General features: G+C 71.7%; 1 protein-coding gene across 1 annotated transcript in view; it reads right to left on the reverse strand.

Moving 5' to 3' along the window:
- The window catches only part of IPO13 (importin 13), a gene marked incomplete at its 3' end in the record, with an annotated part of 81322 nt that overhangs the window by 45005 nt on the left and 11750 nt on the right, over nt 1–24567 (reverse strand). Inside the window, exons 2-9 of the mRNA XM_075914636.1 lie at nt 22031–22767; nt 13963–14103; nt 12277–12418; nt 10428–10594; nt 9764–9884; nt 7674–7821; nt 7066–7247; nt 6490–6516 (exon numbers count right to left, since the gene is read on the reverse strand). Coding sequence (XP_075770751.1) covers nt 6490–6516; nt 7066–7247; nt 7674–7821; nt 9764–9884; nt 10428–10594; nt 12277–12418; nt 13963–14103; nt 22031–22767 — 1665 coding nt within the window. The remainder of the gene's footprint in view (nt 1–6489; nt 6517–7065; nt 7248–7673; nt 7822–9763; nt 9885–10427; nt 10595–12276; nt 12419–13962; nt 14104–22030; nt 22768–24567) is intronic.

Below are 24567 nucleotides of genomic sequence, written 5' to 3' on the forward strand. Positions count from 1 at the left end.
CAGGCCTGGCTCTGCCGTGCTGGGCTGGGGGTGGGCAGGGGCCCGTGGGCAGGCCTGGCTCTGCCGTGCGGGGCTGGGGTGGGCAGGGGCCCGTGGGCAGGCCTGGCTCTGCCGTGCTGGGCTGGGCGTGGGCAGGGGCCCGTGGGCAGGCCTGGCTCTGCCGTGCGGGGCTGGGGGCGGGCAGGGGCTCGTGGGCAGGCCTGGCTCTGCCGTGCGGGGCTGGGCGTGGGCAGGGGCCCGTGGGCAGGCCTGGCTCTGCCGTGCGGGGCTGGGGGCGGGCAGGGGCTCGTGGGCAGGCCTGGCTCTGCCGTGCGGGGCTGGGCGTGGGCAGGGGCCCGTGGGCAGGCCTGGCTCTGCCGTGCGGGGCTGGGCGTGGGCAGGGGCCCGTGGGCAGGCCTGGCTCTGCCGTGCTGGGCTGGGGGTGGGCAGGGGCCCGTGGGCAGGCCTGGCTCTGCCGTGCGGGGCTGGGGGTGGGCAGGGGCCCGTGGGCAGGCCTGGCTCTGCCGTGCGGGGCTGGGGGCGGGCAGGGGCCCGTGGGCAGGCCTGGCTCTGCCGTGCGGGGCTGGGGGTGGGCAGGGGCCCGTGAGCAGGCCTGGCTCTGCCGTGCGGGGTGGGGGGTGGGCAGGGGCCCGTGGGCAGGCCTGGCTCTGCCGTGTGGGGCTGGGGGCGGGCAGGGGCCCGTGGGCAGGCCTGGCTCTGCCGTGCGGGGCTGGGCGTGGGCAGGGGCCCGTGGGCAGGCCTGGCTCTGCCATGCAGGGCTGGGGTGGGCAGGGGCCCGTGGGCAGGCCTGGCTCTGCCGTGTGGGGCTGGGGTGGGCAGGGGCCCGTGGGCAGGCCTGGCTCTGCCGTGCGGGGCTGGGGGTGGGCAGGGGCCCGTGGGCAGGCCTGGCTCTGCCGTGCGGGGCTGGGGGTGGGCAGGGGCCCGTGGGCAGGCCTGGCTCTGCCGTGCGGGGCTGGGCGTGGGCAGGGGCCCGTGGGCAGGCCTGGCTCTGCCGTGCGGGGCTGGGGGTGGGCAGGGGCCCGTGGGCAGGCCTGGCTCTGCCGTGTGGGGCTGGGGTGGGCAGGGGCCCGTGGGCAGGCCTGGCTCTGCCGTGCGGGGCTGGGGGTGGGCAGGGGCCCGTGGGCAGGCCTGGCTCTGCCGTGCTGGGCTGCGGGTGGGCAGGGGCCCGTGGGCAGGCCTGGCTCTGCCGTGCGGGGCTGGGCGTGGGCAGGGGCCCGTGGGCAGGCCTGGCTCTGCCGTGCGGGGCTGGGGGCGGGCAGGGGCCCGTGGGCAGGCCTGGCTCTGCCGTGCGGGGCTGGGGCGGGCAGGGGCCCGTGGGCAGGCCTGGCTCTGCCGTGCGGGGCTGGGGCGGGGCAGGGGCCCGTGGGCAGGCCTGGCTCTGCCGTGCGGGGCTGGGGCGGGCAGGGGCCCGTGGGCAGGCCTGGCTCTGCCGTGCGGGGCTGGGGCGGGCAGGGGCCCGTGGGCAGGCCTGGCTCTGCCGTGTGGGGCTGGGGGCGGGCAGGGGCCCGTGGGCAGGCCTGGCTCTGCCGTGCTGGGCTGGGCGTGGGCAGGGGCCCGTGGGCAGGCCTGGCTCTGCCGTGCGGGGCTGGGGGTGGGCAGGGGCCCGTGGGCAGGCCTGGCTCTGCCGTGCGGGGCTGGGGTGGGCAGGGGCCCGTGGGCAGGCCTGGCTCTGCCGTGCGGGGCTGGGGGCGGGCAGGGGCCCGTGGGCAGGCCTGGCTCTGCCGTGCGGGGCTGGGGGTGGGCAGGGGCCCGTGGGCAGGCCTGGCTCTGCCGTGCGGGGCTGGGGGTGGGCAGGGGCCCGTGGGCAGGCCTGGCTCTGCCGTGCGGGGCTGGGCGTGGGCAGGGGCCCGTGGGCAGGCCTGGCTCTGCCGTGCGGGGCTGGGCGTGGGCAGGGGCCCGTGGGCAGGCCTGGCTCTGCCGTGCGGGGCTGGGCGTGGGCAGGGGCCCGTGGGCAGGCCTGGCTCTGCCGTGCGGGGCTGGGGCGGGCAGGGGCCCGTGGGCAGGCCTGGCTCTGCCGTGCGGGGCTGGGGGTGGGCAGGGGCCCGTGGGCAGGCCTGGCTCTGCCGTGCGGGGCTGGGCGTGGGCAGGGGCCCGTGGGCAGGCCTGGCTCTGCCGTGTGGGGCTGGGGGCGGGCAGGGGCCCGTGGGCAGGCCTGGCTCTGCCGTGCGGGGCTGGGGGTGGGCAGGGGCCCGTGGGCAGGCCTGGCTCTGCCGTGCGGGGCTGGGGGTGGGCAGGGGCCCGTGGGCAGGCCTGGCTCTGCCGTGCGGGGCTGGGCGTGGGCAGGGGCCCGTGGGCAGGCCTGGCTCTGCCGTACGGGGCTGGGCGTGGGCAGGGGCCCGTGGGCAGGCCTGGCTCTGCCGTGCGGGGCTGGGGGCGGGCAGGGGCCCGTGAGCAGGCCTGGCTCTGCCGTGCGGGGCTGGGGGCGGGCAGGGGCCCGTGGGCAGGCCTGGCTCTGCCGTGCGGGGCTGGGGGCGGGCAGGGGCCCGTGGGCAGGCCTGGCTCTGCCGTGCGGGGCTGGGGGTGGGCAGGGGCCCGTGGGCAGGCCTGGCTCTGCCGTGTGGGGCTGGGGGTGGGCAGGGGCCCGTGGGCAGGCCTGGCTCTGCCGTGCGGGGCTGGGGGCGGGCAGGGGCCCGTGGGCAGGCCTGGCTCTGCCGTGCGGGGCTGGGGGCGGGCAGGGGCCCGTGGGCAGGCCTGGCTCTGCCGTGCGGGGCTGGGCGTGGGCAGGGGCCCGTGGGCAGGCCTGGCTCTGCCGTGCGGGGCTGGGCGTGGGCAGGGGCCCGTGGGCAGGCCTGGCTCTGCCGTGCGGGGCTGGGGTGGGCAGGGGCCCGTGGGCAGGCCTGGCTCTGCCGTGCGGGGCTGGGCGTGGGCAGGGGCCCGTGGGCAGGCCTGGCTCTGCCGTGCTGGGCTGGGCGTGGGCAGGGGCCCGTGGGCAGGCCTGGCTCTGCCGTGCGGGGCTGGGGGCGGGCAGGGGCCCGTGGGCAGGCCTGGCTCTGCCGTGCGGGGCTGGGGGCGGGCAGGGGCCCGTGGGCAGGCCTGGCTCTGCCGTGCGGGGCTGGGGGTGGGCAGGGGCCCGTGGGCAGGCCTGGCTCTGCCGTGCGGGGCTGGGGGTGGGCAGGGGCCCGTGGGCAGGCCTGGCTCTGCCGTGCGGGGCTGGGGGTGGGCAGGGGCCCGTGGGCAGGCCTGGCTCTGCCGTGCTGGGCTGGGCGTGGGCAGGGGCCCGTGGGCAGGCCTGGCTCTGCCGTGCGGGGCTGGGGGCGGGCAGGGGCCCGTGGGCAGGCCTGGCTCTGCCGTGCGGGGCTGGGGGTGGGCAGGGGCCCGTGGGCAGGCCTGGCTCTGCCGTGCGGGGCTGGGCGTGGGCAGGGGCCCGTGGGCAGGCCTGGCTCTGCCGTGCGGGGCTGGGGGTGGGCAGGGGCCCGTGGGCAGGCCTGGCTCTGCCGTGCGGGGCTGGGCGTGGGCAGGGGCCCGTGGGCAGGCCTGGCTCTGCCGTGCGGGGCTGGGGGTGGGCAGGGGCCCGTGGGCAGGCCTGGCTCTGCCGTGCGGGGCTGGGGTGGGCAGGGGCCCGTGGGCAGGCCTGGCTCTGCCGTGCTGGGCTGGGGGTGGGCAGGGGCCCGTGGGCAGGCCTGGCTCTGCCGTGTGGGGCTGGGCGTGGGCAGGGGCTCGTGGGCAGGCCTGGCTCTGCCGTGTGGGGCTGGGGGTGGGCAGGGGCCCGTGGGCAGGCCTGGCTCTGCCGTGCGGGTCTGGGGGTGGGCAGGGGCCCGTGGGCAGGCCTGGCTCTGCCGTGCTGGGCTGGGGGTGGGCAGGGGCCCGTGGGCAGGCCTGGCTCTGCCGTGTGGGGCTGGGCGTGGGCAGGGGCTCGTGGGCAGGCCTGGCTCTGCCGTGTGGGGCTGGGCGTGGGCAGGGGCCCGTGGGCAGGCCTGGCTCTGCCGTGCGGGGCGGGGGGGTGGGCAGGGGCCCGTGGGCAGGCCTGGCTCTGCCGTGCGGGGCTGGGCGTGGGCAGGGGCCCGTGGGCAGGCCTGGCTCTGCCGTGCGGGGCGGGGGGTGGGCAGGGGCCCGTGGGCAGGCCTGGCTCTGCCGTGCGGGGCTGGGGGTGGGCAGGGGCCCGTGGGCAGGCCTGGCTCTGCCGTGCGGGGCTGGGGGTGGGCAGGGGCCCGTGGGCAGGCCTGGCTCTGCCGTGCGGGGCTGGGGGCGGGCAGGGGCCCGTGGGCAGGCCTGGCTCTGCCGTGCGGGGCTGGGCGTGGGCAGGGGCCCGTGGGCAGGCCTGGCTCTGCCGTGCGGGGCTGGGGGCGGGCAGGGGCCCGTGGGCAGGCCTGGCTCTGCCGTGCGGGGCTGGGGGCGGGCAGGGGCCCGTGGGCAGGCCTGGCTCTGCCGTGCGGGGCTGGGCGTGGGCAGGGGCCCGTGGGCAGGCCTGGCTCTGCCGTGCTGGGCTGGGGGTGGGCAGGGGCCCGTGGGCAGGCCTGGCTCTGCCGTGTGGGGCTGGGGGCGGGCAGGGGCCCGTGGGCAGGCCTGGCTCTGCCGTGTGGGGCTGGGGGCGGGCAGGGGCCCGTGGGCAGGCCTGGCTCTGCCGTGCGGGGCTGGGGGTGGGCAGGGGCCCGTGGGCAGGCCTGGCTCTGCCGTGCGGGGCTGGGGGCGGGCAGGGGCCCGTGGGCAGGCCTGGCTCTGCCGTGCGGGGCTGGGCGTGGGCAGGGGCCCGTGAGCAGCCCTGGCTCTGCCGTGCGGGGCTGGGGGGTGGGCAGGGGCCCGTGGGCAGGCCTGGCTCTGCCGTGCGGGGCTGGGGGCGGGCAGGGGCCCGTGGGCAGGCCTGGCTCTGCCGTGCGGGGCTGGGGTGGGCAGGGGCCCGTGGGCAGGCCTGGCTCTGCCGTGCGGGGCTGGGGGCGGGCAGGGGCCCGTGGGCAGGCCTGGCTCTGCCGTGCGGGGCTGCGGGTGGGCAGGGGCCCGTGGGCAGGCCTGGCTCTGCCGTGCTGGGCTGGGCGTGGGCAGGGGCCCGTGGGCAGGCCTGGCTCTGCCGTGCTGGGCTGGGCGTGGGCAGGGGCCCGTGGGCAGGCCTGGCTCTGCCGTGCGGGGCTGGGGGCGGGCAGGGGCCCGTGGGCAGGCCTGGCTCTGCCGTGCGGGGCTGGGGGTGGGCAGGGGCCCGTGGGCAGGCCTGGCTCTGCCGTGCGGGGCTGGGCGTGGGCAGGGGCCCGTGGGCAGGCCTGGCTCTGCCGTGCGGGGCTGGGGGCGGGCAGGGGCCCGTGGGCAGGCCTGGCTCTGCCGTGCGGGGCTGGGGTGGGCAGGGGCCCGTGGGCAGGCCTGGCTCTGCCGTGCGGGGCTGGGGGTGGGCAGGGGCCCGTGGGCAGGCCTGGCTCTGCCGTGCTGGGCTGGGGGCGGGCAGGGGCCCGTGGGCAGGCCTGGCTCTGCCGTGCTGGGCTGGGGGCGGGCAGGGGCCCGTGGGCAGGCCTGGCTCTGCCGTGCGGGGCTGCGGGTGGGCAGGGGCCCGTGGGCAGGCCTGGCTCTGCCGTGCGGGGCTGGGGGCGGGCAGGGGCCCGTGGGCAGGCCTGGCTCTGCCGTGCGGGGCTGGGCGTGGGCAGGGGCCCGTGGGCAGGCCTGGCTCTGCCGTGCGGGGCTGGGGGCGGGCAGGGGCCCGTGGGCAGGCCTGGCTCTGCCGTGCGGGGCTGGGGGTGGGCAGGGGCCCGTGGGCAGGCCTGGCTCTGCCGTGCGGGGCTGGGGGTGGGCAGGGGCCCGTGGGCAGGCCTGGCTCTGCCGTGCGGGGCTGGGGGCGGGCAGGGGCCCGTGGGCAGGCCTGGCTCTGCCGTGCGGGGCTGGGCGTGGGCAGGGGCCCGTGGGCAGGCCTGGCTCTGCCGTGCGGGGCTGGGCGTGGGCAGGGGCCCGTGGGCAGGCCTGGCTCTGCCGTGCGGGGCTGCGGGTGGGCAGGGGCCCGTGGGCAGGCCTGGCTCTGCCGTGCGGGGCTGGGGGTGGGCAGGGGCCCGTGGGCAGGCCTGGCTCTGCCGTGCAGGGCTGGGGTGGGCAGGGGCCCGTGGGCAGGCCTGGCTCTGCCGTGCGGGGCTGGGGGTGGGCAGGGGCCCGTGGGCAGGCCTGGCTCTGCCGTGTGGGGCTGGGGGTGGGCAGGGGCCCGTGGGCAGGCCTGGCTCTGCCGTGCGGGGCTGGGCGTGGGCAGGGGCCCGTGGGCAAGCCTGGCTCTGCCGTGCGGGGCTGGGGGTGGGCAGGGGCCCGTGGGCAGGCCTGGCTCTGCCGTGCGGGGCTGGGGTGGGCAGGGGCCCGTGGGCAGGCCTGGCTCTGCCGTGTGGGGCTGGGGGTGGGCAGGGGCCCGTGGGCAGGCCTGGCTCTGCCGTGCGGGGCTGGGGGTGGGCAGGGGCCCGTGGGCAGGCCTGGCTCTGCCGTGTGGGGCTGCGGGTGGGCAGGGGCCCGTGGGCAGGCCTGGCTCTGCCGTGTGGGGCTGGGCGTGGGCAGGGGCCCGTGGGCGGGGGGTGCTGCGAAGGAGGGAAGGAGCCTTACCTTGTGGATCTGCTTCATTAGCACGTCCTGAAGCGGAGGGAGAGAGAGAGGGAGGGCGGCTGAATCGCTGAGTCTCAGGTTCCCCCCCCCCCCCGAGCATGCGGCAGGGGCCTCAGGAGGCACAGCCACCCCCAGCCCGATGCAGCGGCCCAGGGACAGCCGGCACCTGGCTCTTGGGCAGGGCTTTCGAACAGCACAGATGGGGCTCGCGGCTCTCAGCTCCCAGGCAGGGCCCGGAGGGAGCCCCAGGGCAAGATAAGCAGGGCCTAGGGCGGGATCAGGAGCAAACGACTCCCGTGTCGTGGCTGCTGCCTGGCACCGAGCAGGCCCCTGGGCACAGCCCACGTGGCACGGCCGGGGCGCTCCGCACTCAGGAGGCGGTGTAAGAGGCGCCCCTGTGGGGCAGGCAGGCAGGGCCCCAGCCTGGAGCACAGTCCTGGGGCCGGGCCGGACCCCGCCGAGTGCAGCACGACAGCCCAGACGGGAGTCACGTGCTCAGCGGCCGGCCAGCCTGCCCCCCAGCGCTCAGCAGCTCCTGTCCCTGCCCAGCCCGGGGGCCCAGGGGCCCGGCCCTACCTGGGACACGGCCACGATGTTGGCGGCGTAGGGGGGCAGGTCGTACTTGCACTCCCGGCAGATCTTCTTCAGGGTGGAGACGCTGGAGATGGAGAGCTCGGGGTTGCCCAGGGCCTGCAGCACCAGCGGCAGCACGTTGTTGATCATGACGGGGTGGTCAGCCAGCCACTCGGACAGGGCCCCTGCGCACAGCGGGCGGGAGGCAGGTCAGGGGCGGGGCCGGGCTCCGGGGCGGGAAGCCGAGGCGCTCGGGGGCAAGTGTGACTGTCTGCTGCCGGAACCCTGGGCCCGCCGGGCGGGTTTCACTGGGGGTGACCCCGCTGGCCGCAGGGAAGGGACCGTGTGTCCGTGTGCAGGGCTGGTCTCTGAGGCCCCCGTAGCCTGACTCCTGGGCGAGGTGGAGCAATGGGAGCAAAGCCGGGGCGCGGCCGCCTGGGGCTGGGGGCTGGGGGCTGGGAGCAGGGGGTGTTTCAGACCAAGGAGGGGGTGAGGCCTGGGCCCACGCTCAGGCGCCACCCCGGGAGCAGCTGCACCATGACGCACGGCAGTGGGGGGAGCAGGGCCGGGCCGCGGGAGGAGACGAGGGCCCCGCCGCCCCCGGCACTCACCGATGGTGAACATGACCGTGTCGGCCAGCTGCACGTTGCTGATGCTGATGCGGGGGATGAGGCCGATCAGGCCCGGCACCACGTCCGAATAGTTCACGTCCATGGTCTCGGCGATGGACTGGAACCCGTAGAGCAAGGCTTCCGTGTGCTGCTGGGACGGACACCCCGGTCACAGCCTGCGCCCCCAGGAGCGCCCGCCCCGCCCCGCCCCCAGCCTGCGCCCCGAGGAGCGCCCGCCCCGCCCCCAGCCTGCGCCCCGAGGAGCGCCCCGCCCCGCCCCGCCCCCAGCCTGCGCCCCGAGGAGCGCCCGCCCCGCCCCCAGCCTGCGCCCGCCCCGCCCCGCCCCCGGCCTGCGCCCCGAGGAGCGCCCGCCCCGCCCCGCCCCCAGCCTGCGCCCCGAGGAGCACCCGCCCCGCCCCGCCCCCGGCCTGCGCCCCGAGGAGCGCCCGCCCCGCCCCGCCCCCGGCCTGCGCCCCGAGGAGCGCCCGCCCTGCCCCGCCCCCAGCCTGCGCCCCGAGGAGCGCCCGCCCCGCCCCCAGCCTGCGCCCCCAGGAGCGCCCGCCCCGCCCCCAGCCTGCGCCCTGAGGAGCGCCCGCCCCGCCCCCAGCCTGCGCCCCCAGGAGCGCCCGCCCCGCCCCGCCCCCAGCCTGCGCCCCCAGGAGCGCCCGCCCCGCCCCGCCCCCGGCCTGCGCCCCGAGGAGCGCCCGCCCCGCCCCGCCCCCAGCCTGCGCCCCCAGGAGCGCCCGCCCCGCCCCGCCCCCAGCCTGCGCCCCGAGGAGCGCCCGCCCCGCCCCACCCCCGGCCTGCGCCCCCAGGAGCGCCCGCCCCGCCCCCAGCCTGCGCCCGCCCCGCCCCCAGCCTGCGCCCCGAGGAGCGCCCGCCCCGCCCCCAGCCTGCGCCCCCAGGAGCGCCCGCCCCGCCCCACCCCCAGCCTGCGCCCCGAGAAGCACCCGCCCCGCCCCACCCCCAGCCTGCGCCCCGAGGAGCGCCTGCCCTGCCCCGCCCCCAGCCTGCGCCCCAAGGAGCGCCTGCCCTGCCCAGCTCAGGTGCTGGTGCGGGAATTTCAGCTGGTCAGGAGTGAGGGGTGTGACGTAGTGGGGGTACTTGCTGGGCTGTGGTGACCCCTGCTGTCTGGAGCAAGACCCAGCAGGGAAAACCTCGCTAGGCAGAGGTAATGCCAAACTTGTTGAACCAGTGGCCAGACACCCCCCATGGAGAGGAACAAAGGAAGGTGGATGCTGCCCTGGCTGTGGGGCAGGGCTGGAAGAGGGTTGGTTAGTTCCTGGCTGGAAGGCAGGGTATAAGGAGCTGGGGAGGGGGCTGGGACTCCCCTATCTCAAGGGGGGGCACTGAGGCCTCTTAGCCCCAGTCCCTGTAACCAGATTACATCTGTGCTGTGCTGCGCTGTGCTGGAGGAGCAATAAACCCCCCTCAATTCCACTGGCTGGTGCAGTCTGTTTGTGCCATTTCGGGGTGCAGGAGACGGGGAACCCCCAACGCGCCGTCACATGCCCTGCCCAGCTCAGGTGCTGGTGCGGGAATTTCAGCTGGTCGGGAGTGAGGGGCACCGGCAGGGCTGGGGGGGACAAGGCTGGGCTGGCAGGGGCCGTGGGCCAGGAGTGAAGGGCACCGGCAGGGCTGGGGGGGAGGGCCTGGCAGGGCCTGTGGGTCGGGAGTGAGGGACCCTGGCAGGTCTGGAGGGGCCGTGGGTCGGGAGTAAGGGGCACCAGCAGGGCTGGGGGGGGGGGGCCCGGCAGGGGCCGTGGGTCGGGAGTAAGGGGCACCGGCAGGGCTGGTGGGGGGGCCCGGCAGGGGCCGTGGGTCGGGAGGGGGCCTGGCAGGGGCCGTGGGTCGGGAGTGAGGGGCACCGGCAGGGCTGGGGCCCAGGCCGGCCAAGAGGGTTGCCAGGCCATGCAAAGCAGAGTCCCCGGTGGTCTCCCACAGACCTGTTGCCTCTGTAGGCCACAGTGCAGTCGCTGGGCACCCCCAAACCCCCCCATGCAGAGGGCAGGGCGTCAGCTGTGGGGAGCTGGGAACGCAATGGCAGCAGCCCCTGGCAGAGCCGGTCGGGAGCCAGGCGCCTCACGCACCTGCCAGGACGAGGGCTGCTCCGTGCTGGTGAGGAGACGGCCCAGCTTGTCGTACAGGCTGCTCAGCAGCTCCGCTCCCAGCATCTCGTACACGTACATCAGGGTGTCGGAGATGTCCACCCTGCCGAGGGAAACACACGGGCCAGTGCCGCCTGCCCCCCGGCCCCCCGGCCCTCTGCCGCCTGCCCCCCGGACCCCCCCGGCCCTCTGCCGCCTGCCCCCCGGCCCTCCGCCGCCTGCCCCCCGGACCCCCCCGGCCCTCCGCCGCCTGCCCCCTGGACCCCCCCGGCCCTCCGCCGCCTGCCCCCCGGCCCCCTGCCGCCTCCTCCCCGGTGCTCTGCCGCTGGCCGCCCTCCCTTCCCCCCCGCCCGCCCCCTACCCCCAGTCCCCTCCCCGCAAAGGTCCTGGGCCCAGCTACCATAGCAGCGGGTAGGGGCCCCTCTGCCTGTTGCGCTCCCCCCGCGAGGCACCGCCCTGCCGTCAGAGCGCTCCGGCACCTCCCCGTCGCCCGGCGCCAAACCCCTGCCCCACAAGAGCAAGTCACAGCCCGTGGCCCCGGAGAGCTTGGCCCATGCTCCTCCCCAAGCGCCCGTGGGGGCTGCAGTCCTGCCGAGGCCAGGCCACCCCCGGAGCACAGCGCAGCGCCCGGCCCGGCCCGGCCCACCTGTAGATGCGGAACTGCTCCTTCTCGTCGGCAGACCAGAAGCCGTACTCCTCGTCGGAGGGGAACTGGGCTTTGTGCAGCAGCACGTCCACCAGCTGGAAGTAGACGGGCCGGTACACCTGCTGGTACACGGCCTGCCTGTCCGGCTCGAAGGACAGGATGTCATCCTGGGGACACAACAGCCTCGCCTCAGAGAGGGGGAGCCGGCCCCCCAGCCCCAGGCCCCGGGGCTGCGTCCCTGAGGACAGGCTGGAGGCCTTGGCAGACCTGCTGGCCATCCCGGCCCACAGCCTGGCCCCCGCCTCGCTTGGGATGCCAGGCCCCCGCCTGTCCCCCAAACGCAGCTTAGCCAGCACGTCCAGCCAAGGCTCCCGAGCCCCCGCAGACGCCCCGACCCCTGGAGCGCAGCGCGGGGCGGACGTGGGCTCCGGCTCCAGCTCTCCTGGCGCCTGGCGAGCAGCCGCTTGGCAGAGCCCTGGCTGGCGTCAGCCCCCCCGCCACCAGGAGTTTTCAAAGGTAATGGCCAACGGCACTGCGACCGCATCAGCCCACTCCCTCTGCCCCGGGGCGTGGGCCTGCCCAGCTTGTCCAGCCAGCCCTGAGCCCGCTCCTTCCCACAGCGCCTGCCCCCCAAGGCACCTGCGGAAACCCCTCGCTAGCTGCCCCTTGGCCTTCCCCATCACCCTGCAGGCTCTACCCCACTCCCTCCGCTGGCGCCTCAGATGGCTCCCTCTGGGCCAAGCAGTCGCCTGCCGTATGCTGTTCTTCCCGCTCAGGGACGGGTTGCTTTAAACCCCAGGCCACTCTCCTGGGCCCCCCACCGGGCCCCGAGGGAGTCGGTCCGCCTGCCACACCACGGCCAGCGGGACGGAGCCTGGTCAGCTGTTCCCAAAGCCTCGCGGACAGACTGGCCCCGTGTTCCCCAAGCGAGCCCTGGGCGCCTGTCGGGGGCCGTGGCTCCTCACGCCTCTGCGTGGGGGCGACCAGCAGCCCAGCCTTTGGTGTCTGAGCCTGGGGCCCGGGCCAGCAGCGACCAGCGGGCCTCTGGCCGTCCCGGGCAGGTTCCTCACCAGGCCCTGCACCCACCAACGGCGAACCCCACGCTGCTGGCTGGGCGCTAACGGGGGCCAGGACCCCAGGGAAACCGCCCGCCATGCACTGGGCTGGGGAGGTGGAGGGTTCGGAGGTGAGCGAAGGCGCTGGGCAGAGGAAGGGGAGGGCGCAGGCAGGGCGGGGGAGCCAGTGGAGCCTGGTCTGCAGCCCGGAGCCGGACGACGCGGCCCTGCCATGGTCCGGGGCCAGTGTTCCTAGCTAACCCCCTGCCGTGGCGCTGGGTGCTGGGCGGTGCAGAGCTGCGGGGGCCCAGGGAGCCCCGGCTGGCCTGGGGAAAGGGACGGCCCAGGGGCCCACGCTGAGCCGGGGCCGTGGAGACAGGCCCTCACCGCCCCCCCAGGCCCAGGCCCGCAGGCTGCAGACGGTTGCCATGGAGACTGCAGCCCGAGCTGGTGCCAGCAGCACACAGGCCCTTGCCTCGCCGGCTGACGGGGCGTCTAGGCCAGAGCTGGGCGGGCATCCCGGGAGCCCGGGCCCTGTGCTCTGCGGCAGACGGGCAAGGGCGTGAGACTGAGTCCCGGGCCGGGCAGCACGGCAGGGGAGGGCCGAGGCGCAGCGCTCGAGCCAGAAGGAGCAGGGACCCGTGTGCCCGCACTCACAGCCCAGCCCGCTCGCCGCACGGGGAGGCTGAGCTGCAGGGAACATCGGGCAGCGCAAGCCAGGCCTGGGGAGGGTGGGACTCTCCACCAGGCTGCAGCGGCCCCCTCGCTGTGCTGGCCCCGGGGCGGTGGCTCACCTGCAGCGTGTACCAGAAGGTGAGCGTCAGGGAGCTGGTGGTTTCGTTGACGGGGTAGTGCCCCGGGATGCCAGTGCAGAACAGGATCATGTTGACCAGCGCCAGGAAGTTCTGCCAGTGCTGCACCTGCTCCAGCAGGGCTCTGGGGAGAGCAGAGGGAGCAGGGCTGCTGTGGGACCCGGCCCGCACAGCACGGCCCCCCCACGCAGCTGGGGCCAAGCGCCAGAGCCAGGCAGCGTGGCCCGGTGCCCCCAAAGGCCTCCCAGGAATGAGCTGCTGCTCCTCGCGGCTCCTGGCATCCCAGGGGCTCCTGTCCCCCTGTTCTGGGACACGGCCTGGTCAGACCCGGCAGAAGGACCCCGCTGACACTGCACCTCCGTCTCCACCGGCTCTGGCTGAGCGCTCGGGCACCCACAGGGCGGGGAGACGGCCTCCCCCTCGCGCTGCTCTCCCCTAAGCTCCCCTCTCGCCGGCTGGCTGACGGGCTCCTGGCGCAGCGCGGCTGAACGCCTCTGGCAGAGCAGGGCCCGGGGCGGACCCCCCCGTGCCAGGCTGCGCAGGCTGAGAAGCCGGGGGCTGGGCCTTTCTCTCCAGCAGAGGCGGGAGCAGCCTGAAGCTGCAGCGGCTCATTTCTCCCCTTCACGCGGGTCCGTCTTCGCGGAACCGGGCAGCAGTTCCACCCGCCCCGCCTGCCCCATCTCCGGCGCCAGCCTGGCGAGTTGGGGGGGGCCTGAAACCAGCTCCAGCGGCATCCTATGCCAGCGCTTCACGTGGCAGCTGTGAGGTAGTGGGGGCTGCCTGCCTGTACCCCGGTGTTCCCGTCTGGCTGCGCTGCGCGATTCCCAGCGACTCACCCACACGTGTGTGGCCCAGACACCTCGTCTCCGCCTGAGCAGAGAACAACTCTGTTCCCAGAGGGTCCGTCTACACGTGCTCCCTAGTTTGAACTAGGGGTGCAAATGTAGGCGCCCGAAGTTGTTAACGACGGGGGATTTTCATATCCCCTTCGTTAGCAGGATCTCGCCGGCGCGCTACTCCGCTCAACAGCTGTTTCGGAAGCGAAAGTGCGCGCCGGGACGCGTTACTTCCAGCCAAGCCCCTTGGCCCGAACGAACGTTACTCCTCAAACAATGGGTCACAGCTGGCTGTGGGTGGGGGTGCAGGGCCGGGGGCTCCTGATGCAGGCTGCTGCCCCTTCCTGTCTGGCCTGCCCGGCGGGGACCGGCTGACGGCCGTTCCGCAGGTCTCTGCCCACGCCGCTGCCCCCGATCCTTGCTCACCACTCCCCGAGGCAGGGGCGTGTCAGGCTCATGCTAACACCGCTGGCTTCTGGGACCATCCAGTCCATCTGACTCCATACAGCAGCCCCCAGCTAGTCCGGGCCCGTGGCAAGGCCAAGCTCCAGAGAACGGGCACGCCACCCGCCTGGCGGGAGCTGGACTGGAGCAGCTGGCTCCAGCCCCGCTACGGCTCCGGGCAGGGCGCTCGCAGGGCCTGGCCTCGGCAGGCTGCCCCGTACGCACACCAGACAGGCCATGGAGCCAGCGGGCTGCTCTCGGGACCACCCCTCCGCTCAGCACCACGCAGGTGTCTAGCCCCGGGGACAAGGAGGGGCCCTGCCCTTCCCCCCCAGGCATCGGCCCGAGCAGACAGCCCCTCCCAGGGCGGCCACAAGGCCTGACTCACCGGGAATGGTTCTCACCCAGGGCCACGGCGATGCGGCAGATCCCGTGCGAGGTCTCCATGTCCCCAGCCTGGACAGCCTGGCGCAGCTGCTCCTGGAGGCCCAGCACGGGGCCGATGAGCTTCAGGAGGGTGTTCACGTACCTGAGGAGAGCCGGCGTCAGCTACGGGGGTCTCCCCAGCCCCTCCCCACCGGGCCCAGGGGTGCTCTCCTTCAGCCAGGGCAGTGGGCCTCTGGGCCTGTGCAAGTGGGGAGAGCCCAGAGCAGGCCGGAGGGGTGGTGCCCGCTCCGGCACCAGGGACCTGGCCCCACGGGAAGGGGGCGCGATACCCTTGCCTGGACTCAGGCCGTGCTCTGTCCGCGGGCGGGGCCGGGCCGTGGGCAGAGGCACCTCGCAGCGCCATCTCACCAGCCAGTGTTCACACAAAGCCAGCGACTGCCCTTGCCCCAGGGTCAGCCTGCCCGGCAGCGGGCTCGGAGGCGCCGCCCGACAGTCCAGCCAGGCCCCTGGCACCATGCCCACCCAGCATCTCGACCACCAGCCCATCCCGTAGGCGGGGAGCCCCACGCCTGCCGCACCTGCCTGAGGCCGTTCCCACCCAGCCCAGCACTGAGGCCTCGCCCCACACGGACCGGGGAGAGCCTGGACTTCCCAGGGAGCAACATCATCAGGTTTCACAAACGGCATGAGGGGGGTCGTGACATGTGGGCAGCACCCGCCACGCGTCCAGCAGCCAGCGCCGCCAGAGCCCGCCACGCGTCCGGCGCCGCCAGAGCCCGCCACGCGTCCGGCGCCGCCAGAGCCCGCCACGCGTCCGGCGCCCGGCGCCGCCAGAGCCCGCCACGCGTCCGGCGCCGCCAGAGCCCGCCACGCGTCCGGCGTCGACAGAGCCCGCCACGCGTCCGGCGTCCGGCGCCGCCAGAGCCCGCCACGCGTCCGGCGCCGCCAGAGCCCGCCACGCGTCCGGCGTCCGGCGCCGACAGAGCCCGCCACGCGTCCGGCGCCCGGCGCCGACAGAGCCCGCCACGCGTCCGGCGCCGCCAGAGCCCGCCACGCGTCCGGCGCCGCCAGAGCCCGCCACGCGTCCGGCAGCCGGCGCCGCCAGAGCCCGCCACGCGTCCGGCAGCCGGCGCCGACAGAGCCCGCCACGCGTCCGGCAGCCGGCGCCGACAGAGCCCGCCACGCGTCCGGCAGCCGGCGCCGACAGAGCCCGCCACGCGTCCGGCAGCCGGCGCCGACAGAGCCCGCCACGCGTCCGGCACCCGGCGCCGACAGAGCCTGCCACGCGTCCGGCACCAACAGAGCCTGCCATGCGTCCTGCACCAAAAGAGCCCGCCACGTGTCCGGCACCCGTCACCGACAGAGCCTGCCACGCGTCCGGCACCCGTCACCGACAGAGCCTGCCACGCGTCCGGCACCCGTCACCGACAGAGCCCGCCACGCGTCCAGCACCAACAGAACCTGCCATGAGTCCAGAGCCCGCCACCGACAGAGCCTGCCACGCGTCCGGCACCAACAGAGCCTGCCATGCGTCCAGCACCAAAAGAGCCCGCCACGTGTCCGGCACCTGTCACCGACAGAGCCTGCCACGCGTCCGGCACCCGTCACCGACAGAGCCTGCCACGCGTCCGGCACCCGTCACCGACTGAGCCCGCCACACGTCCGGCACCAACAGAACCTGCCATGTGTCCAGCGCCCGCCACCGACAGAGAGGGCAGCCTGTGACATAGTTGGGGGCTGGGCCCACTCTGCTGGACAGTCACTGGTGGCTGTGTGGGCGGGGGTGACCCCTACTGGCCGGTGTCTGTAGCACTGCCCAGCGGGGGGCCGCCCCTGAAGGCCCCCGTGTTACAGAGACCATGGCCCAGGTGGTTCTCCCCTGGCCAGGGGAAGGGGTGGGGCTGCCTGGGGGGGGCGTGTTAGGGGTTTGGAGAAGAGCAGTCTGGGCTGGGCAATCATGAGAAGAGGAGACTGAGCTGAGTGCTGGGGCTTCGGGGGCCTGTGGACCCCACCCCAAGGGGTCTGAAGCTGCTGCCCCCTCACGTCCATGCCCACATGGAACCCGGGCTGGGCGGTACCTCGCAGAGCAATAAGCCCTCCTACTCCACTGGCTGCGGAGGGGTGCAGGGTGGGGGCCCCCGCCGCGCCGTCACACCCCACTCAGGAGTCCCTGCTGGGGCAGCGCTGTGGTGCCATGGGACGGCACGTCGGGGACCCCGGTCCTGCACCCCGTCTGCTACATGAGACTCCGCCAGCCGGTAGAGCAGAGGGGTCATTGCTCCTCCAGGACACCGCCCAGCACAGACGTGACGTGGCCGCCCTAGACCCCTTGGGGCAGGGTGCCTAGGCCCCTGGACTCCCGGCCCTCCGCTCAGTCTCTTCTCCCCGTTTGCCCAGCCTCTGCTCCCAACCCCTCCCTTCCTTTGTTCAGCCCCATCCCTCGGCAGATACCAACCGCTTGGGTCACTGTGAGCTGAGGGGCCTCAGGCCCCCCTCCGCTGGGCCGTGCTTACAGACGCAGGCCAGCAGGGGTCACCCACAGCCCACGCATAGCGACCGGCACCGCACGCTCCCTGTCCCATCTCCTCCCAGCCGGCCGCTGTGCAGGGTTCGCGCCCCTCTCCTGGTGCCGTCCCGCGGGCGGGCCCACCTCCTGCGCTCAGCAGTCCCAGGCAGGCAGTGGACTCAGGGCTGCCAGGACACGAGAGCCGTGCGACAAGCACAAGCGACAGGGAAGAGCTGCTGATGGCCCCCAGAGACAGGCCGTGCTGGAGGCTACTGTGCCGTCTGCCAGTTACCTGGTCACGGAGGCATCTTATCTGGAGATGCAGCTATTCCGCCCCTGCCAGCCGCACGCAGCGCGCTGAGAGAGGTCACGGGCAGAACCGCCGACCCTGCCTGAGCGCCACTGCCCAAGGCCCACCTGAAGCCAGCTCCCCGCCGTACCCGGCCCCGGCCGTAGCCCCACGCTCTGGGCTGCGAGGATGGTTCTCCCCCACCCCGGCCCTCGGGTCACCGAGGCAGGTGACTCTACTCTCCACTCCCCAGAGACCCCGGAGCAGAGCTCGCAGCTCGTCAGCCCTCAGCAAGCCACACGGCGCTGCCAGGAACCAGCAAAGCACCAGAAGATTGGGGGCCAGGGTAGGAGGAGCAGCCTTCCGCGTCCCGGGCGTCTCGCCAGCTGGAAGGCCAGGGCAGGGCTACTCAACACGCAGCCCGGGTGCGGTTCGGGTGCATGTGGGGCTCACCATGGCTGCCCCGGGAACACGGCCCGCAAGGCGAGTCAGCAGTGTGGTCTCCTGCTGATCCGCGCGTTAGCAGTTCCACTCCTGGCCCGGCACTGCTCACGCCAAGCGCTCACACAGCGGGGAATCGGGGGACGCTGCACTGACTTCAATGGGGCCTGCGTGTTGGGCAGTCTCGCCTGCACCTTTGGTTTCATGCTATGCATACATTTGCATACATTTACATGTAAAAGCCACCATGGCATGTGCTGTGTCACTGTGGCCCCCAGGGCTTCCGAGGTTGAGTAGCCCGGGCCCAGGGCTCGCTCAGAGACATCGCGGGGGGCATTTCTCCAGCCTGGCTCAGCCCTGGGGGGCCGGGAGCTCCCGGGCCGGCTGTGGACTGGCCAGGGCAGGAAAGACTTGGGCCAGTGCCAAGCGCTCACTGCGGCACGTCCGCCCCCCCGCGAGAAGGCGAGGCCAGGCACGCGCGGAGTCTCGACCTTCCACGTGGCGGCTCCCAGGGCAGGCTGAACACTGGGGGGGAGGGGAGTGTTTCATCCCCCCTCCCTGTTTCAGAGCCAGGATGCCCCGAGTCTTTTGGGTCACTATGAGCCGGTGGAGCTGGCCGGGCCGGGGGCTACGCTGGGTTTGAAGGCAGCCCACCGAGAGACCTCCCGGGAGCAGCAGTGGCTCCTCTGGCGGAGTGCCACTTCCGTCTGATACCCGTGGACTGCAGGCTGGCTGCTGGCTCTCCAGGTGCCCCGGCGAGGGGGGTGCAGCCGGCGGGGTCCCTCGGGGACGGAGCCTTGGCCCTACGCTATTGCTGTGAAATAAGGACCTGGAAAAACCAAGTGAGGCCTGAAGAAGCCTGCAGCTCGCACAGCCACGGGGGGCAATACCTGAAAAGAGAGCAGGTCCAGACCCAGGGTGGCCTGGGCCGCTTGGCAAGCCGGGCGCCAGGAAGGCAGCGCTGAACACTGCCCGTGGGGCCGGAGGGAACGCAGGCCCTACGACAGCAGGGGGCCCTAGCCTGGGCCACAGGGACTCGGACAGCTCCTAGGGCGACAAGGGGAGCTAACAGGATGCCGGGCTGCACGAATGGGGACCGAGTAGAAGCAGAGCGGATACTGTGCCTCCTACCGGGCCCTGGCTGCAACCGGGGCTGGCATCCCGTGTCCCGAAGGACAGTGCTCAGCCGGAGAGCCAGGGCCGAAACCCTGCCTTCCAGCCACGCACTCCGAGAGCGCCCCGACGGCCACGGACCAGCCCCCTGGGGAGCTAGTGACAATCGGGCTCTCCAGGCCAGCACAGAGGATCGAACCCGAGCCAGCGGCTGGAAGCGGACGCCAGGTACCCTCAGCCTGCGGTTCGGCCTGACGCTATTTGCCCGCTGGGACAACCTGCCAAGCGTCACGGTGGGTTCACTGGCCATTTTAAAATCCCGACGGATGTCTGCCCAACAGCTCTGCTCTAGGAACGCGCCAGGCTCTGGCCCGCGCAGTGCCAGGGGCCTGACAGAGGTGTGTGTCTTTATAGGGCGAGCACACTGCCTCTGGGGAACACGGGGCGGCTGGTAAAACGATGGGGCACTTCCACACTGCCTGGCCGCTCAGCCTGTGCAGTGAGCGAGCCAGAGAACCCGTCGCTGGGCAGCTGCCAGCTCGGAACAATGCCTCAGCGCATGCCCTCACGCCAGGCCGTGCCCCTGGGGTGGCACCCCCTCCCCCGAGGGCTGTGCTGGGCAGTGCCTGGCACCGAGTCGTGTGACCGCTCTTCCCGTCTCTGTTCTCCTGCCTCCGCCACAGCCACCCCCGAACAACACTCGCTCCATAGTGTTCTGTGCAAGGTGCTTCGCACGTTCCTCGTGCCAGCATCCACTCCGTGCACTCACAGCCGGGGTACCTCAGCCCTGCACGCTTTGGGAGGGGGCGAGAGAGGGGCCTGGCCTGCTCTTTGGGGACAGGACTGAATTCTGTGCATTGGTCTTCCCGGCTGAGGACGTGAGGAGAGTCCCAGACCGGAGGCGTCCCTTTAGGTGGAATTGCCCCAGATTGAGGTGTCACGAGAGGAGGTTTCGGAACAAACCGATAAACTCACAAGTAACAAGTCCCCGGGCCCAGATGGCATTCGCCCAGGAGTTCGGAAAGAACTCCAGTGGGAAACTGCAGAACTGTTAACTGTGTTTGTAACCGATCCTTTAAAACAGCTTCTGTACCCAACGACTGGAAGGTAGCCAACGTGACGCCAATATATAAAAAGGGCCCTAGAGGTGAACCTGGCAATTACAGGCCCGTAAATTGTCAGTACCGGGCAAATTAGTTGAAACTATAATAAAGAATAAAATTGTCAGACACATGGATGAACATAATTTGTCGGGGGAAAGTCAACATGGTTTCTGTAAAGGGAAATTCTGCCTTACTAATCTAGTAGAGTTCTTTGAGGGGTCAATAAGCATGTGGACAAGGGGGATCCAGTGGCTATAGTGCACTAAGATGTCCAGAAAGCCTCTGACAAGGTCCCTCACCAAAGGCTCTTAAGTCAAGTAAGCTGTCCTGGGATAAGAGGGACAGTCCTTTCGTGGATTGGTAACCGAGGGTTTGTCTAGACGACAGGCTTTTGTCGATAGATACTGTCGACAAAGCTTCTGTCGACAAAGAGTGTCTAGACTACATCCAGTTCTGTCGACAAAGCAAGCCGCGTTGTTGACACGACAGTGTAGACGCAAAGGACAGGGTAAATGCAATAACGCCTTCTGGCGACAGAACTCTGTGGACAAAGGGCGTTATTCCTCAGAGAATGTGGTTTACCGCCAGCGACAAAACTGCTGAGTTCTTTTGACAAAACCCTGTGGTCTAGACACACCCTGGTTAAAAGACAGGAAACAAAGGGTAGGAATAAATGGTCAGTTTTCAGAATGGAGAGGTAGCTAGTGGGTCCCTCAGCACTCTGTCCTGGGACCAGCCCTATTCACATATTCAGAAATGATCTGGAGAACGGGGTAAACAGTGAGGTGGTAAAATTTGCAGAGGAGACCAAACTGCTCAAGATAGTTCAGTCCTAGGCAGACTGACCAGCTACAAAAGGGTCTCACAACAGGGCAGATGAAAGGTAAGGTCGATACATGCACCGTGATGAACACTGGGGAACACAACCCTGCCTGTCCGTATAAAAGGGTGGGGACTAACTTAGCCGGTCCCACTCCGCAGAGAGCTCTCGGAAAACACCCGCCCCGTGTGCAGCCGCCGTCAGACAAGCCAACAGACGGGCGAGACTCGTTAGGAACGAGAAAGATAAGACTGAGAATACCCTATGCCCCTACCTAAACCCGTGGCACGCCCACCTCTTGAACCCTGCAGGGAGATGCGCTCGCCCGATGGCAGGAGCTCCTTCGGGATAGGGAAAAGCGCAGACAAAGGAACAAGCATGCCCAGGGCCATGGACTCCCGGGCTGGGGGAGGACCGGTTCACGAAGTGCTGAGGAGGCAGCAGTGGGCACCAGAAACCCCTGCAGGTATCGCGGTGTCCCCAGAATGCCCTACCCAGCCCCTCCCTGAATTCACTCGCAAAGCCCAGCTGGGTGTCATGTGGGCGCAAGGTCCCCACGCCACAGGCTGGTGAGAGCGGGAGGAGGCAGCCCAGAAGACGACGCCCTAAGCCACAGGATGCTGGCTTGAACGCAGGGCTCCCCCCGCCCGCCCAAGTCCGAGGCTATTTCTGGGGGCAGGCAGGAGGGCGCCCAGGGCAGCAAGTCGGCTGGAGCACTGGACAGAACCGGACATGGCAGCAGCTTCTCTGCTCTTCCGTCTCACGCCCACCCCACGGCCTGGGGCAGCTGGGGTCCATCCTCCTGTAGTGCGCAGGAGGCTACCGCTCCCAGGGAGCAGCAGCCAGGCTCCAAGGCATGCTGGGGGCATCGCTCTCCAGAAGCGGCATGCGGGCGGGCGTCCGTCTGCCCTGAGCAGCTGTGCAGGGGTCCCGGCAGTGACCGGCCCCACGGCCCCCGCCGCACAGCAGCTCCCAGTGCACCCCGCTGCCGGCAAAGCCCTGCTCCCCCAGGAAAGCGGGGCGAGGCGCTGACCCAGGAAGAGGGGCTGTGCCCAACAAGACCTGCGGACTCGCCATCTGGTGGGCATCGCTGCCACAGCTCGGAGGGTGGCTGCAGCTCAGATACACGCTCATTAGAGGCCCAGGCGGGCGCTGGAGCCGCTGGCAGGGCGCCTCTCCCCAACCCTCCCCAGCTCCGCTCTCCAGGGAGAGTCACGGCCAAGCTCAAGGGGGAAGCGGCACAGTGTGGCTGTCCCTCGCAGCTAGGGCACGGCGAGAGACGGCGAGCCTGCCTCCAGCGCGCTCTTTGGCTGCCCAGCGGAGCTCTCCCTGGACTGAGCCGAGGCAGCTGTTCCACTCCTCGGACACGGAGGCCACAGGAGCCCCGTCTGCAGGAGAGAAGGGCGGAGCCGGCTGTGTAGCACCTGCTCCGGTGGGCGGCAGAGGAGCCTGGCGTGGGCCTGGCCAAGCAGGGAGAGCTGGTTGCAGTGGCCACACGCCAGTCCGCAGGAGAGCAAATGGCCAGGTCCCAGCCCGGCGTGGCGCTGTCCGGGCAGGAGCAGTGACGTGTGTGTAACGCGCTGGCAGGCGGGACAAGCCGGGTAAGAGCCACCCACACAGACTAGCCCCATGGTGAAACCCTCAAGGCCTCCCCCAGGCTGCTTGGCCCATGCGTGCCATCACCCCCCCGCCTCCCACTGCAGCCGGCTCAGAGCCAGCCTCTGGGGCCAGGCGGCTGCGGCAGGCAGACGGGCTCGAAGGGCCCAGCCGGAGCAGGGCGCAGGGACGGGCGCTCACCTCTGGGCGTCGGGCTGGGAAATGGCACTGACGATGGCCTCCACAGCCGTGTCGAAGAGCTCCGGGTCCCGCAGGCCGGCGAAGGCTGCCTGGATCAGGCTCTCGCAGTCCGACAGCGGGATTTCCAGCTGCACCCAGCTGGAGAAACACTTCAGTACCTTCTGCTTGATGAAACCTGGGGAGTCCGGCTGCTGCAGCAGCTGCTCCAGCAAAGGGAAGACGGAGCCGCACTCCTGGGCCAGGACGCTGCGTACCTGGCCCTTGCGGTACTGAGGCAGGCGGCTGGTCTGGAACTCCTCCGGCAGCACCGTCAGCAGTTCCAGGAGCGCCAGGCAGCGCGCCCGCCCATCTGCATTGGAGTCCTCGGCCTGGAACATGCGCACCATGTCCGCCACGGCGCACGGCCAGGCCTCCGGCATCATGCTGAGCGCCAGCGAGGCCAGCGCCACGCAGAGGCGGGTGAGCACGATCTTGGAGCCGCTGGCAAAGCGGGTGATCTGGCTGAAGAGCTGCGACTTGAGGCTCTCGTACTGGTCGGCAGGGATGTCGTTCCAGTAGCGGGAGATCTTGATGTGGAGGGCGCTAGCCCCGAAGTACTGGATCTCCGGCACCTTGTCCAGATTGAGGAGCAGCCAGCTGAAGTGCCAGGCCTGGGGCGAGACCTGGGCCTGCATGAGCCACTTCTGAGCCAGGTTCTTGTTCTCGATATTTGGGTCATAATACAGCTGGTGGAGTGCCTGCCAGAGACAGAAGACATCAGAACATCTCCCCTCGAGCCCTGCCCCCCGGACCCGCCTGCCCCATCGACAGCCCCAAGCCCCGCTCTCATCATGTCCCCACAGACACCACCCACTTCCCACGCCCTACTGGACTGCACCACAGCACGCGGGGCGGGGGGCAGTGGGAGAGAAGAGACCATTCTCCTCTCCCCCCCCCCCCCCGATACTTGTCACCATTTCACAGCTGCGCTCCCGGCGGGGACAGGCTACCCCTCTGCCCTTCGCTTCGCCTGGACCACGAGGCTGAGCCTGGCGGCGCCGCTGCTGGCCAAGAGCCAGCACAGCACCACCACCCCGCTAGGGCCTCAGATTCCCCTTCCCCCCGCCTCTGGAATCCTCCCAGGGCCCTGGGCAAGTCTCCCCACGTCCCAGCGTGAGACCAGGCAGCAGGTGGACACCGTACAGGAGTCGGCAGGCTGAGGACATGACCGTGGGCGTCTGGCTTCAAGGCAGCGCAGGAGGGAGGATAAGGGAGAGGGTCACGCACGACGCTGCTGAGTGTCTGAGCGAGCCAGAGGGAGGCTGTTCCAGACAGACGCCCAGGAGAAGGCTCTTGCACTCCAGCGGGCCGGAGAGTGAGCAGGGAAAGGAGAGGGAGGGCCGGAGCCGTGTTGCCAGAGGCTGGCTGGAGGAAGCCCGGGAGAGGAAGGAGTTTGGGCGGGAAGCAGGCAGCAGGGTTCCGGGAAGCTGGGCGGGGGAGTGAGAGGGAAAAGCACAGAATCAGAGCTCAGCATCTTGCAAGGTGAGAAAATCACCGTCTCTGCTGCCACTGTGCCCCTCGCGAGGCAGAAGCTGTTCTAGGCTTGCAGGATGTGACGGCGCGTTGGGGTTTTCCCGACTCCTGCACCCCCGTAGTGGCACGGACAGACTCCGCCAGCCAGTAGAACAGAGGGAGTTTATTGCTTCTCCAGGATACAGCCCAGCACGGATGTAATCTGGTCACAGGGCAGGCCTAGGCTGCCTCAGCCCCCCTTGAGATGGGGGAGACTGGGCCCCTAAATCCCAGCCCCTTTCCCTAGGCTGCTTCCTCCATGATCCCAGACAGAAACTAACTCTCTTCCAGCCCTGCCCCCAGCCAGGGGCGGCATCCACCTTCCTTTGTTCCTCTCCCTGGGGGGTAGCTGGTCAGACAGGTTGAGACACCCTTGGCTAGGGACTCATCCCCTGCCCTGCTGGGCCGTGGTACAGACAGCAGCCAGTGGGGGTCACCCCCAGCCCACTGCCCAGCATAGCCACCAGCAAGGTACCATCACACAGGGAAAGGGCTCTCTCCTGTGACATCCTGCAGTGGGGGTCAGGCCAGGCCCAGTGTCCGCAGGAAAGGAGTCACACTCAGAACATCTCCCCTCAGTGTGGAGAACCCCCGCCAGCTTGCTAAGGGACAGTCACATCCGTATGGTGCCTGGCACAGTGGGACCCAACGTGGTGGTGACCTGTAGGTGCTACCGTATTGTACACACTGAATAGTAGCCATCAGGGGATGCCAGCATTAAAGTGTACACATGTGGAGAAATCCCTGTGATACTGTACTTTGTATTCAGATCTTGTCCTTTTCGATCTGTCTTTGTTAAGTCTTCTTAGACTCTGCAGCATTTCTCCTAAGAGATCTAGATCTTGTATGACAAACACTGTCTTCTGAGCTCTCCCCTTCCCTCGACTGCCCTGTTGAAATGAATGAGGTGTGAATGGGGACTGAAAGGGGAGCCCCTCCAGCAGCAGCTGCAAGGGTGGAGAGGGGCTGGGAGCCAGACCCAAGCC

Source organism: Pelodiscus sinensis, unplaced genomic scaffold (genome assembly GCF_049634645.1).
Source record: "Pelodiscus sinensis isolate JC-2024 unplaced genomic scaffold, ASM4963464v1 ctg99, whole genome shotgun sequence".
Taxonomy (NCBI): Eukaryota; Metazoa; Chordata; order Testudines; family Trionychidae; genus Pelodiscus; species Pelodiscus sinensis.